The sequence below is a fragment of the Mastomys coucha genome, unplaced genomic scaffold (genome assembly GCF_008632895.1).
Source record: "Mastomys coucha isolate ucsf_1 unplaced genomic scaffold, UCSF_Mcou_1 pScaffold20, whole genome shotgun sequence".
NCBI lineage: Eukaryota > Metazoa > Chordata > Mammalia > Rodentia > Muridae > Mastomys > Mastomys coucha.
Window position 1 is genome coordinate 76493121 of NW_022196903.1, and position 15489 is coordinate 76508609.

The following is a 15489-nucleotide window of genomic DNA, read 5'->3' on the forward strand; positions in this document are numbered from 1 at the left end:
TGTCACCTGACTACACACAGAGCACAGTCTCTAATTTGCCCCAGCCTGTTAGTGTACTCTGTGTTTTCACTTACACGAGCTTCCCCACAAGTCAAAGTATAGGTGAGTTTGCTCGCAGCTCCCTCTCCTCTACCTCCTCATTCGGAGCAGCTTTCTGGACAAAACACATGCTGCAACGTCCAGATCCTTGACATTGGTATCAAGCCATCAGGCTCCTAGGCTGTAAAAGTTACGTAACTTTTCCAACTACACTTTCCACATGCTTTAAGTCTTAGTCAACTGCAGTCACAAGTATACTTTCCATTCCCTGGTTTTTTGTTTTGTTTTATTTTGTTTTTCTGAAATTCACTCCTTTTCTGTCTTTCTTGGAGATTATTTGTTATATTTGGGTATCTGACTTTCAGCAGAAGAGCTTTACCCAGTCTTTCTGATAGATAGTATTCTCTATCTTTATGTTATGTGATAATAGTTCTTGGAGACAAAAACAAAGATCTCTCCATTCTATATAGGAGATTGATGACAGACCAAAGTAGAGGCACCACTAAAGTCCAATTTGGTGAACCAGTGAGTACTATTGGAATTACTTCCAAGAGTATGGACAAGGGGTTACTTACAGGAACAGAACCAACTCAAAGACAACTTCACCACCAAAAGCCTACCCCAGCATGGGTGACGGCTCACAAAGTCTGAAACCTGGAACACAGTGCATAGCTGCAGGCAGCTGGACAGGGTAGGCAGGGGAGAGTGTTCTTTTTTTTTTTTTTTTTTTAAAGATTTATTTATTATTATAAATAAGTACACTGTAGCTGTCTTCAGACATACCAGAAGAGGGTGTCAGATCTCATTATGGGTGGTTGTAAGCCACCATATGGTTGCTGGGATTTGAACTCAGGACCTTCGGAAGAGCAGTCAATGCTCTTACCCTCTGAGCCATCTCACCAGCCCGGAGAGTGTTCTTTACAGCTAACTGAGTTGGTCTGTGCCTCCTCCAGGCACCTTGCTTGTTCTGGGCCTCTTATAAGCAGCTCTTCTAAGCACCTGTGCCTGAGGGTTATCTCTCAGAAGTCCTTATAGCTTATAGGATTGAGGGAAAGGGGCCTAGTAAGTCTGGTCAGTTTCAGGGACTTCCTGAAGGCTTTGCGTTGTTTACTTCTTGAGCTTAAGGAGCATCTCTAAAGGATGGAGTGTTTCATCTCCCTTAGAGCATCCTGTTGTCTCACCTTCTTTCTGACATCCTGTGTTTTCAGGAGCTTTTTCTCTCCAAGATGGAAGGTTTTACTCACAGGGAAAATGACTACACACCTACCAATCTCACAAGTTTCACTCTTAGATTAGTCTAGATCATAACAATCTGTGTCCTTATAGTCCTTTGATGCTTTAAAAATTACTCAATTATTTTTAATGTAGCAAAATAAGAAGCAACTAATAATTAAACACATCTTAATTTAAAAAAATAAAAGACAGAGATCTCACTACATAACCCTAGCTGGCCCAGAACTCATTATGTAGACCAACCTGGCCTTGGATTCACATAGATCCACCTGCCTCTTCTTCTTGAATTCTGGGATCAAACATGTGCACTATTATTCCTGGATAATTTTAGAAACTTAACATTTTATGATGTTGACTTTGTGCTTAACACAGTTCCAAGTACTTTATAACTATCAGATTAGTTTATTACCATAACAATCCTATTAAATAAGAACCATCTCTGTCTTGCAGATGAGGAAATGGTAGAGCCAGGATTGAGCCCAGGAAACTTGTTCCAAGTCCCAAATGTTAAAACACTCTACAATTGCTAGGGGTTTGTTGGCAAGCTGTCGCAGGTAGTCTCTGAAACATACTTGTTACTCAGGAACATCCATGAGGCAGCTGCTCCCAGACTGTATGTTAAGAACCATAGGGTCTCTAGCATCTCTGATGGCTTTTCTAATCCTGGCTCCATTATTGCCTTTCTCCTTTCGCCAACTTCCTTAACTCATTATTGTGTTTTTGAGTGCTTTCACATTTTTTTCTGTTTGAATAACAATTTCATAAAATGTGGTAGGGAATAAAGATATATAGAAGAAAATAAAATTAATTTTTCCAAGTCTTTCTGAGATGAATCCCTCCATTGCCAGGAAAATGTTGTTTCAATTACTGGCCCCTACTGTGGAGTCCCAGTTATACAGCCAGTGACTCACTTTCCACATCCTCATTTCTCTCAAAGTTAGCTCTGTGTGAACTAGAAAAAGAAATGAAAACACCACCTAGCTCTTTCAGTTTCCTACTTAAAATGTCAGCGTCTCTAGAGACACATTCCTGAGTTTCCAGTCCTTGTCTGCCCCAACTGGCCACAGAAGTGACAGAATTCCAGCCAGGATGTGTCCAGTCTGAGCACACAGGCTATGAGCTGGTTGGGCTGTGAATGGGCGGAGAAACAGAAAGTCCTTGGCTGTATAGGCGAAGAGTCAAGACCAAGATTGCAAGCCCAGCATGGGGTGATGGCAGGTCAAGAGCCTTGAAGAAAAACAGAATGAGGCTTGAGGCTAGAGGCTAGACTCTGAAGGTCAGGGGGGGAGTAAGCACAAAGGCATGAGGTCACTGGGCCTCCTGTGGTCCAGCCTGGTCTACTTTCCTTGTTTCATCTTTCTCTGAGCTTCTTCTAGTCTCCATTCCAGAGACACTGATAAATTACTAACTGTTCCCAAATACACTACCGTCTTTCATGCCTCTACCGTTGTGCCCTTGCCTCTGCCCATCTCACAGAGTTTTATTCACTTTTTCCAGATTCTGCTTAAACGCCTTCACTCTGAAGCTTTCCTACCCCCATCATAGCTTGTCCCCACTTCTCCACCCTTGTGTCTGATGCTACATCTTTCCTTGGCCGTCATAGCACTTATAACAGCACGGGTTTGTCCACAGTTCCCAGGTGTGGTAACTGCCATGCTGCTGTTTTCTTACACCAAAGTCAGAAAGTACCAGTTCCCATGTGCCATGTTGTTAATATACCTGGCATCTTCATGGATGTGTCTCACCTGGGGTCAAACCCAGAAGCCTAACCTCCTAAAAGGCCTCTGGTCTTCAGCATGTCTCCAGTACAGTACTGTAGATAATGGATGAGACCAGATATATTGTCTCTGGTCTTGACAGCAAAGTATGTGTCTTAGTGTTCTGTCGCTGAGAAGAAACAGCAAGTCTTAGTAAAAAAAAAAAAAAAAGGCATTTAAATCAGGCAGTGGTGGTACACACCTTTCATCCCAGCACTCAGGAGGCAGAGGCAAGGCAAGTAGATCTCTGTGAGTTTGAAGCCAACCTGGTCTACAGGGTGAGTTCTAGGACAGCCAGGACGACAGGACTACACAGAGAAACCTTATCTTGAAAAATTAAAAAGAAAAAGAAAAAGGATTTCATTGGAGCTAGCTTACACTTTCAGGGGCTTAGTTCATTATCATCATGTCAAAGATCATGGTGGCATTCAGGCAGACATGATTCTGGAGAGGTAGCTGAGAGTTCTACTGGATCAACAGACAGCGGGAAGAAAGCACCACTGGGCCTGGCTTGGGCCTTTGAAACCTCAAAGCCCACCCCCAGTGACACACTTCCTCCTATAAGACTACACCTTCTAATAGTGCCACTGATGGCTAAGCATTCAAAAGTATGAGCCTGAGGGTGCCACTCTTCAAACCACAATGTGCTACCGTTTACCACTGAGTTAGAACCTTGAGGGGGTTTTGTGTGGGGAGGGAGTTGTTTGCTTGTTTATTTGTTTTGAAACAGAGTCTCACACTGTAGTCCAAGTTGGCCTGGAACTCACTACCTAGCCCCAGCTGGTTTTGAACTTGTAGTGATCCTCCCTACACCAGCCTCCCAAAATGCTCTAGTTATAGGCACAAGCTACTACAGCAGACAGCTATGAGGTTACTTTTCATTTTTGTTGTTTTATTTTGGTATTAGCACTTTGTCAAGATAAGGAAATTCTTCCCTGATTCCTAGTTTGTTGTTTGTTTTGTATGTGAAAAGGTACTGAATTTTGTTTTTTAAATAAAACCTACTGGATAACTATATAGGGTTTTTTTTTCTCTTTATTTTATTAGCATATGGATGGTTTGAATAAGTATGACCTCCATAGACTCATGTGTTTGAATGCTTGGCCCATAGGGAGTGCATGTTAGGAGGTATGGCCTCACCGGAGGAAGTGTGTTCCTATGGAGGCAGGCTTTGAGGTCTTATATGCTCAAGCTACGCCCAGTGTGGAAGAGTCTCCTTTTGCTGCCTGCAGATCAAGATGTAGAACTCTCAGCTCTTTCTCCAGCACCAGATCTGCCCGCTTGCCACCATATTTCCTGCCATGACAATAATGGACTAAGACTCTGAAACTGTAAGCCACCACCAATCAAATGTTGTCCTTTATAAGAGTTGTCTCTATCATGCTGTCTCTTCACACTAATATAAACCCTAACTAAGACAGCATAGTATAATCAATCTATTGACTGATTCTTTTTTAAATATTAATCCAAAGGACTGGAGAGATGGCTCAGCAGTTAAGAGCACTTGTTTCTCTTACAGAAGACCTAGGTTCGGGTCAAGCATTCTCATGGCGTCTCACAAACCTCTGTAACTACACTTCCAGAATATGTGATGTCCTCTCTGACCTCCACAGATGCCAGGCATACATGTAATGCACAGATATACTGCAGGCAAAACACACATACACATAAAAAAAAAATCTTGTCTTTTGCATGCTATCTCAGTTGCTGTGGAGTCATACAAGCAACTGTCCTGCTATGTGCAGACAACAGTCTCGTAGTCATCTACCACCTCTGACTCTCACAGTCTCTCTGCCCCTCTCCACCATGATCCCTGAGTCTTGGTTGGAGGAGAGTGATACAAATGTGCACAGTCTCTTACTCTCTGTACCTTGACCACGTGTGGGTCTCTGAGTTCATCACTATCTACTGCAAAAAAGAAGTTTCTATAGTGAGGGCTGAGACACACTCTGATCTGTGGGTTTAAGGATAGGTCATTAGGAGTTGGTTTGATACTGTGTCCACTTTCCAGAGTAATAGAAGCAGGTTCTTCCCTAAGGCCTATGATCTGTCTAGCTACAGATTCTTGGTCCCAGTAATGGGATCAGGTATGGGTTTCAGCTTGTGAAGTGGGCCTTAAAGCCAATGAGAAAGTTGTTACTTCCGTGACATTGGGCCGCTACTGCAGAGGCATATCTTGTCAGAGCAGTCATTGTTGTCACCCACAGGGATCACTGCTGGGAAAGACTGGTGACTACTTTCCTCCTCTCTTACCATAAGCCCTGCCTTAGCAGTCTGTCATAGACTTTGCTATCTTGTGTTTTACTTTTCATTCACTGTAAACTGTTTTCTAGTGTCTCCTGTGATGTCCTCACACACAGGACATGTGTTGAAGTATATTGTTGCTTTCATTACTGATTTCTAGTTTCAGTCTACTGTGGTTGGAGAAAAGACTTTGGATGCTGATAGTCTTTTTAGAGGTATAAAAGTCTGTATTGTTGTCTGTTCTGGAAAGTGCTCCTTGTTTGCTTGTGAGTGCTAGGTAATCTATTTTAGATGGTTTGGAGTCTTTTACCATCTCCCCTGCTTATGAGAGTTACTGTGAGAGCCACATGGGTGTATCAGTCAGATTTTTAGCACTATGGCGAAATGCCTGATATAATCAAGAGAGGGAGAATTTATTTTGGCTCACAATTTCAAATGTCCAGAACATAGCCCTTGGCTCAGTTGATTCTAGGCCCATGATGAAAAAGATCACGTGGCAGAGACTTCTCAGTTCATGGTGGACAGGAAGCAGAGAGAGTGACAGGAAGGGAGGACGAGGTAAGATCTAACTTCCAAGAATACGCCCCTAGGTGACCTCTTTCCTGAAGCTAGGCCCCACCTCCTAAAGTTTCTAACTTCTCCCAGATGATTCCATCTACTGAGGACCAAGATTTCAACACAGTTTATGGGAACCATTCCAGATTCTAGCCCATAATGGTCCTGGCTGCTGCTGCAGCTCTTTCTCTCCTCCTGGTTCATTCCTTGTTTAGACGAGAGAAAAGTCAAACCCTAAACAACCCTAATTTCTTCTTTGCTTCCTTCCAGTTTCCTAAGGCCCCAGAAATGCTTAGCTTATAGTTTCTTTTTCTAGGTGCATTATGCCAAGGAGGCACATCTCTCTCCACAAGCAAAGGGGGTTTTGTTCCTCTCTGCTCTCTCTGATTGCCTCTGAAACACCTTACTCGGCAAATGGTCACGCTTTGTTAATTATGCACTATAGTTGTTCACTGACCATCACACTGATAGCAGACCAGGGCAGTGCTGGCCTGCTTGATTAGAGTTTCTGCCTGCTTTGGCAGACACTCACCTGACCTTGTAAGGCCGGCATCGGTGCTGCTTCTTTCCTGTCAGCCAGAGGTCAGTAACCATATCCTCTTCCTTCTTGTTGGTATCTGTCATGAAGCATTAGGCTGCAACTAGAAGAAAACCTCCACAACTGTAAATTAATTAACTACGTTTTCTGAGACGTGTATGTAACCCCAGCTGGCCTGGAACTTGCTATGCAGACCAGGATAGCCTTACACTCACAGAAATCTACCTGTCTCTGCTCCAAGTGTTGGGATTAAGGGTGTATACCTCCAAGTCCAGCCTATAAAGATCTTTTTTTTTTTTCTCGTGTAACAAGATATCTGGGGAGAAGCTAATTCATGGCTGATGCAGTTGACCAACCAAGGACCCACCTCCATTTTTGTGCTCTAGCATCCAGATAGATATCATTTTTATGCCTGTTGCCTCATAGCTCCAGGATGGTTGCTAAACCTTAAGACTAAATCTTACCATAAAGAGAAAGACCTACCAGAATATTCCAGAAGACTTACCCAGAAACTTCTGATTCTTGATGTAAACTTGGGTCACATGATCACCCTCAAACCAATGACAGAAGGCTGAAAGTGAGTAAAAAGAAGAGTAAAGCATGGGAGTGGTGGAGAGCCATTTTTGAATGGTTGCCACATCTTCTGTCACAACTCCAGTAATTAGAAGCTACAGAGGAAGGTGGGGGAAGATGACCTTACTCAGGCTGAACTTGGAGTATAGTATGCTGTTCAAAGCTTCCCTGTCCACTCTACTCAAGAGAAGGAGCCCACTTTGTAAAGTCTAATCTACATTCAATACAAACTCTTCAATCATAGCATAATCTGGTCACATAATGCTTAATAGTTACCTTTCTTGTTGATATGACCAAACACCTGACAAGGAATGACTTTGGAAGAGAGGTTTATTGTCTTACAGTGAGGAGATGCAGCTCTTCCTAGTGGGAAAAGAGCTCAATAAAGGAGGCTCACAGTGGTAGAGGCTCCCTTGATCATGTCTCAGTGGACCAGAACTGGAATCCATGCCAGACTCTGAGCCTCTGTGATCTTCCTTCAGCTAGGCCCCACCTCCTAAAGGTTCCATCCCAAAGCAGCTCCACCAATATGTGAGCCTATAGGAGACATTTTCATCCATAGCATAATATCTTCCTTCCGATAGATTTAGCATCTAACTCACACTCTCTTCCTCAGAAGTAGTCAAAGTATATTAGAAAGAACTCAGCAGTCTACTACAGTTGTTAAGCACTGTTCCCCTTGGAGACCACAAAGGCTGCTGGGGTTTTTTTGGTTTTTTGGGGTTTTTTTTTGGCGTTTTTTTTTTTTTTTTTTTTTTTTTTTTGAGATGTTTCCTAAGTAGTGCTTTTCCTCAGCCTCAGTTAGCCACACCCAACATAGGGCACAATTGCTTGTCATAACAATTTAACCCATACTTTGGATAATAGACTTAGGCTTGGGCCCTGGACCTCAAAAAGTGTCTAGTGCCATAAACCACTACTCAGGAGGAGATGCTAGAAATCTACAATCCTAAATAAGATTTATCCAGATGTTCCTAGGAATTGAAGATCAGTGAAAGTTGTCATCTAATCAGGACGTATTTATTTCTCTTCCAGAGCTTTTTAACAACTTCTTTATTATGTCAAGCCCTTAAGTTTAAAAACATTCTATAAAATTCTTTCAGCAGCAGCAACAACAACAAAAAATCCAGGAAAGGGAGAGGACAAAAAAACTCAGTCCTCTGAGCGTCCCAACATTAGCAGAGACTTTGAGATTGCAGTCCTTTCTATGTGTGTGCCAGCTAACAGAAACCTAGTTCAAAGTCAGCGACCTGGACTCTAGCATCCAAATGGCATTCTGTGTACAACACTCAGAGATCCTCAGCAAGTCCATGACTCTTCCTTAAAGAGGAGATCTAAGAAAAGGCATTGTCATAGTCCCTAGCTCATTGCCTCAGTAGCAAGATATCTCATGCTTCGTCAAGTCATTCTTGGGCAGGTGGTTGATATTATCAGCTTGTTTAGGACTGATATGGGATGCAAGACAATCATTCCTAAAAACAGACCATTCAGAAGGGTGGATCACATGAAATCTTAGACGAGCATCCTTTACAAGCTCCCCCTTACTCTATTATAAATGCCAGTAGGACATAGAGTGTATCCAGTGAACTCTGCACACCTAGTGCTTGGAGCATAATAGGCACTCAAGAAAAAAAATTATAAGTATTTTGTCTGCATGCATATGTGTGCATCTTGTGCGTGCCTACTACCCATGGAGGTCAAAAGAGTGTGTTAGGTCCTCTGAAATTGTAGCTACAGAGGTTGTGAGAACCCAGATGTTCAGTTCTGCAAATTCTCCTAACCAGTGAGCCATCTCTCCAGCTCCCAGCTCAACAAAATTTTTAGAAACTTACAAAGAAATGCCTGAACTGGTTTTCAGAGAAGACTGAAGAACAATACTGATTGAAACTTTGACCCTAATAAGAAATTACTTTGGCCAATGGGAGTCAAGCAATTGCATCGTCTCCCCTCAGAATTATCAAGGCTATGTTCCCATGGTAGGTAAATAACCTGACACACATATCTGACACACACATATACTATAATTTTAATATTATTTACTTCCAGTTTGATGGATTCAGTAAGCCTCACATTTTGAATCACATTTTGACTTTGCATCACTTTTTGAATCTGTTCATCAGAAAAATCTCTAGATATAAACACAAAAATAACAGCATATGAACTTCTAAAGGTCTCTATAGTACTCCTTGAACAGCGCCTGTGGCTGGGCAAGCACTCCAGTTGTTGTGAATTATGATTATATTCACAGTCACTACTGTGATTATGATTAGAATTATAGTTAACTTTCTCATGCTCAGATCATCCATCTCCACCCATGCTTTTATTGAGGAAGCACCATACTCCAAAATTTTCAGCCCAGCACCACCAACCACAAGAATAACCACAGCTTTTCTTCTTGGAGGCATGTGTGTGTTCTCTACCCCTCGTCAGCAACCACCATATTCCATGGTGTTCTATGCTACACAGTTTGATGGCACTGAGTTAAGATGGCAGAGCTTTCCCTTCTGTCTCCCACTGCAGTTTTTCTGAGTGTAAACACAAAGCTGCCAGTAGGCGTTAGCTGCTGTGTCACTTCCCTTGTGTTCCGCTGTCCCTATGGTCCCCTTTCCCATTGTCTGTCTTGTGTACAGTACTGGTGGGCTCCTTTCCATTGTCTTCCAAATTGCTCTTGTTAGGCTGGGAGGAGTAGCATGGGGCTGTTGTTCCTCATCTTGTGTAGCTGGGAAATTGTTACATTTGTGCCAGATGTCATTAATGGTCTCAGCCAGCAAGAGGACATAACTTACTGATGACTATAACCATTTGGACTTGAGGTTTCTTGGAGATATGTGGTTTTCCTTGGAAAAGCACCCAGATGCCTCCTTTCCATCTCATCAAAAAGGGTGTGCCTACAAATTCATTTGTAAATACTTGTCTCTTCTCTCTGCCTATGTGCTAATCTCTACTCAACAACGTGTGACAAAGTAGCTCTTCATTCATAGAGCCGCTATCCCTGGATCCTGCCATTTCACTTTGTCCTGTGGACTGGCTGAGTTGATCTCAGGGGCCCTGTCCCCACCCACTGTCTTGTTGTACTAAAGTTTTCCCCTACACAGTTCCTCTTTCTCTTCTTACTCCACAAGCTGCTTCAGCATCTTCTTAAACCTTCACTGGTTATTCACTGGGCATCCCCCATCATTCTTTTGTTTGTTTTTGTCTCATATATAGGCCAAGCTAGCCTTGAGGTTGTGATCCTCCTGCCTCCAACTCCTGAGTACAGGAATTAAATACTGCCCATATGCAGCTGGTAAAGATCTGGGGTATACATCGAGTTAAACCACTGGCCACACAACCCTGATTACTCAAGTTCAATCCAAACACACTAATCATCTTTAGTTTATGTGTGTGGATGTTTTGCCTGCACAAACTGTACATGTCTGAACATCATTTGTGTGACTGGTACCCATGGAGGGTAGAAGAGGGGACATTGGATCCCCCTGAAGTGGAGTTACAGATGGTTGTGAGACACTATATAGGTGCTGGAAGTTGAACCCAGATCCTCTGGAAGAGCAGCCAGTGCCCTTAACTGCTGAGCCAGGCTCTGGTGGCATGCATCTTTAATCCCAACACTCTTATAGAAAGGTAAGGGTGGAGATAGGAGAAGTGCCCAGAAGCTTGTGGGTCAACTAGCCTAGAATTTACATCAGAAACAAACACACAAACAAACAAACAAACAAAATAGCCTGCCACAACAAGGTGGAAGACAAGGACCAATTTCCAAAAGTTGTCCTCTGACATGGGATATGCATGTCTGCACACATACACACACACAAACATACACACACATACACATAAATCACATACATATAACATTCATAATATTGCCATTTTCAAACTCCACACTTAGCATTTAATGGTCTGTCTGACCATTAAGTTAAAGTTAAAGTTCAAGCTAAAGAGCATTTCTCAGTTTGTGTCTGCACTTCTTTTGTGTGTGTAGTCTCTCTGGCATATTCTAGACTGGAGAGGAAGAGTAGTAACTCTGCTATTAGAAGACCTTCCTCCCCTTGGCCGGACAGTGGTGGCATAGGCCTTTAATCCCACACTTGGAGGTAGAGGCAGGTGGATTTCTGAGTTTGAGGCCAGCCTGATTTACAGAGTGAGTTCCAGAACAGCCAGGGCTACACAGAGAAACCTTGTCTCGGAAAAAAAAAAAAGAAGAAGAAGAAGTCCTTCCCCCTAAGGACCAAAGTGAAATGGGCTCTTTCCTTCTTGACCACCCCCTACCCCCGTAAAGAGAACTTGGAATCTTTAGTTGGGATCATCCTCAAAGCAAGCCAAAGACTGAAGATGTCTGTCCTTGTTGCAGAAAAGAGACTGGCTGCTGTTGGCCAGAGGGGAACCCCTGATCCGCAGACCCAACCAGAATCCCCCTGCCTGCAGCTTCTATGTGATCACACCTTCACACTCTCTCACACTGCTGGTGAAGCTTGTGGCCACGAGGGAGCTGATGCTGCCTGGCTTCTTCCCCCTGCTCTCTGAGGACCCACCTGAAGACAGCCTACAGATCATAGAGGTAAGTAGACCCCATGTGTCTTAGTGTTCAGTTGCTGTGGAGAGGCACCGTCACTGTGACTTTGCTTATAAAAGAAAACATTTAATCAGGCGCTTGCTTACAATTTCAGAGGGTTAGTCCACTATCAATGTGGTGGAAAACTCGGTGGCACATGTGACCCTGGACCAATAGCTGAGAGTCTACAGCCTGATATTCAGGCAGCAGGCAGAGGGACACTGGGCCTGATGTGAGCTTTTGAAAACTCACAAACCCATTCCCAGTGCTACACCTCCTCCAACAAGGCCACATCTCCTAATGTTTCCAAAGTATTCACAACTGGAGACTAAATGTGCAAGTATGAGTCTATGGCGGTTGATCTTGGTTAAACCACCACACCATGGGGCAAATAGAATGGAGCTTGAGAAATGGGTGAGGGAGAAAAAAAGGGCCATGGCAGGTGGGGAGATGGACAGCAGACGGGGTATGTTCCGGCCATCAGAGATAAGAGCAAGATAGAAAATGAAGTGGGAGGAAGTCAGTGGTCTGATTAAAGCATTGTGGTAAAAATGAATTGAGAAGCAAACTTGGTTTCAGAGAACTAAGGTTTGTGAAGAGAGAGTTAAGAGAGAAACAGGCCCTGACATAGACAAATAATTGGGAATTGGTGTCATCCGTCTTAGAGATGATCCCACAGTCGCATGCACCCACATAATTATATGCACGTATGCACGTGCATATACTCCTGAGATCTGATTTAAGTGAACACCAACAAATAGCTAGCTGCAAAGAAAAAGGGACCAGAGTCCCAGAAGAGAAAGCTAACAGCAGACAGGGGAGGAAATTCAAATAGGCAGTCCAGGTCCAGGTGGTAGATTTGATTGGCTTAGTTTGCTCTGGAGTGCTCCTTGAAGAAGGGCATGACCCTCCGCTCATCTGTACTTCTATCTTGAGAAAACCATGAGGCTGCACAGAAGAGAGGAGTCCAATTGGGAGGAGGGGATCGAAGGAAGCAGTAGAAGGCAGAAGAACAAAGAAACAGTGGACATAAGGAAGATGCCCAAGGGGAAGATGTGGGTGGATTTTCATGTCTCCGAGTGTTCATTATGGTGCTCAAGTGTACATGTACAAAGCCTCTAGTCAGATGGCAGCATGTCTGTGGCTCCACCTGAGCCACACTGTGTGCTGTGTCACACTGTGCTTCTCTAACACTTATGCATGCCTGTGCTCTGGGCCTCTGTTGGGGCAAAGGAATGAAAGAAGTCTGAAACTCTGATGCAGAGAAGCTAACAGGCCAGGAGGCAGCCTTCTTCAGCCCCCTCCTTTCCCTTTTCTCCACTCCTCCATCCTTGCTCTCCTCTCTGTCTAGATTCTGTCTTTCCTCCTGCTGGGCCCCCCAGGTTGGGGTGGGAGAGGAGGAGGCTCTGGCCTGGGAGAATGGAAGCCACATTCCCTGCAGGCTGGCTGGCTGAGGAGCGGACAGGACAGAGCCTGGGATTGTGCTTGATCCTTGGCAGCCATGGGAATGCAAAGAGGCGGGCAGATACACCATGGCTTCCTCGACCAGTCTCACTTCAGGGCCAGTGGTTCCTGGCACAGGATATTGTGGCCGGAAAACCTAACTACTCAGGAATGCTATGTTCCAATGTCCTCCTCCTGTGCCCCACTCACCTCAGGCTGGGAACTCCCTGTACTTGTCTTAAGGACTGGAGTACCCCTACCCTACCATAGAACCTGAAGACACACTCTCCCTCAGCCCTCCACACTGGGCTCTTTGTCCCTCTCTGGGGAGTTCTGCTTTTTCTCAGAACCCAGTGACATTTCCTGGGGCTAGTATTAGGGGGTTCAGAACCTCTGACCACCAGAAATTCCACCTACTTCTGTCCCTTCGCCTGACACAAGCACACCCTCCTGGGACAGAACACAAGTAAGACTCTTCTATCTCAACTTCACCAGCACCCGGTGTCCTCGCCCTCTTCCAGCCTCTCACACACTCAGGTCTCTATGTGGCATCTCATGTTCTGTGACCTTGACTTCTCTGAATAAAGTCCTTCCTCTCCTTCCCAGAGCACACTAGACAGCCTGGAGCTGGGGCTTACCTACAACCCTCTGCAAGTTGAGAGTCACCTATACTCACATCTGAGCAGAGCCCACAGCAAGCCTCAGGGACGGCTCTCCACAAGCTGGGCAAGCCGGGGCCTTAGAAAGGTACCTCTCTCTGGTCTCCATCTTCCCTTTAGCCTCCGATCCCCTTTGTGCCCTGAGTCCAAGGGAGCCCTTCATATCTACCCAACGACCTGGGACCCAAGAGAGCAGCCCACTCCCAGACCCTACAAGTAGAAGGGGAAACCAAGCTGAGGAGGGAGAAAGAACCTGCTGAGGTAATCACATGCAGTAGCGCTGAGGTGGTTTTGGTTTTGGTTCTGGTTCTGTTTTTTTATTTTCCGAGACCGGTCTCGTGGTGTAGCAGTGTAGCCCAAACTGATCCGGAGTTTGCTATTTACCTGCTTCAGCCTCCTGATTGTGCACCTCCTGATTTTGTGTGTGTGTGTGGGGGTATGAATATGGCTCACACCATCACACCCTGCAACTTAGGTATTCTAACTATGGGGTTTATAACTCTTAGTCATCTACCACCCAGCTGTGTTGGTAAGCCAAACAGGTCACACTGGAATTACAACCAGGGTCCTCTCCTTGAAAGAAAGGGCTGACAGGGAGGCGGGACGAGAACCGCCTGAGGGAAGGGAAAGGATTGTAGCTTGCCAGGCTTTCTAGTAAACTTCAGATAGTGTTCATTTACACTTCACAGCAACAGCAGGGGAAGCCTGCCTCACACTGAGCACAGATGAGGGGACAGTAACCTGGCTAGTAACCTCACGGTGGGGCTCTGTAGAAAAGGCTTGAAACTAGGAGCCAAGCACGGTGGCTCAACACCCATAATTCCAGCACTCAGAGAACTAACTTGGGGGGACTGCTGTAAATTTGAGGCCAACTTGGGCTACAGCGAGACCTGGCAAAAAAAAAAAAAAAGAAGGAAGAGCAAGAGAGACCCATCAGAAGGGCGAGTGGAGATGCAGTGTGTCTATGCGATCCATGGTCTTTCCTTCGGCTCAGTGCTTCTTCCTGGTCTCTCTGTAACTGAGCACGTTTTCATCTCAGCTCAAACTGCAGAAGGATGTTTTCTAAACTCCAGAGGTAGAAGCAATGACCAGATGCATAGGTGCAGAGCCCACCATGAGGGCTTGGTAGACTGGCTGACAGAGAAGGGACAAGGAGATGGCACTGTACAAGCTGCACAGGGTCTTTAGGGTGTCACTCCACAAGTGAGATTTGGGAAGGAATTAGGACCAGAGTCTGGCAGGGAACCAGGACAGGGACTCAGGAACTGTCTGGTCTTAATAGAAACCTCTGGTTGTTTTTTGCAGGGTGGTCAGATGCAGACCAGTAGAGCTCGAACCACAGTGGTTCCCCTCCCAGTGGCTCCTGCCCCAGCTAGAACTCTGAAGATGTCAGCAGCCAGTAAAGCATCCTCAGGAACCTTCCTGCCTTCTGATTCGGAGGAGGAGTATCCTTCTCAGACCTAAGTCCCCAGTGCCAGAACACAGCCATTCTACACCACTCACAGGATGGCTGCCTGCTCTCAACCTGTGCCTGGGAGTGAGCTCAGGCTACCCTCTGATACCACTGGGATACCACTGGCCAATGGGGGTGGGCACTGAAAACAAAACAGCCAGGTCTGTCTTTTGTCCAGCAGGGACTCTCTTTTGGATCATTTGATACTCTTTACACAAATAATTAAATGCCCAGTAAGCCTCCTCCATTGTTCGAAGCATTCCTAGGCCAGAATTTCCTCCTGCAGCTCTGTGTAAGAAGGTGGATGAGGTCACATCACCCTTGGGAAACTACAACTCAAGAATAAACTCAAGAATAAAGAGGAGCTTTTCACTGCTCAAGAAAAAGCAAGCCATCAGAGCCTGAGGCCTGGTCCAGAGGGGCACCCTTCCCAGACCACCCGCAGC

The 15489-nt window shown here is 45.0% G+C and overlaps 1 protein-coding gene across 2 annotated transcripts in view; it reads left to right on the forward strand.

The window, feature by feature from the left end:
- Positions 1-15288, forward strand: part of M1ap (meiosis 1 associated protein) — an 80908-nt gene extending 65620 nt beyond the window's left edge. The window contains exons 8-10 of one of the 2 annotated variants that reach the window (XM_031380889.1): positions 11288-11494; positions 13538-13678; positions 14896-15288. In XM_031380889.1, the coding sequence (XP_031236749.1) occupies positions 11288-11494; positions 13538-13678; positions 14896-15054 (507 nt within the window). In that variant the 3' untranslated portion in view covers positions 15055-15288. The remainder of the gene's footprint in view (positions 1-11287; positions 11495-13537; positions 13679-14895) is intronic. The other variant, XM_031380890.1, reaches the window with a different exon arrangement.
- Positions 15289-15489: the final 201 nt, after the last annotated feature.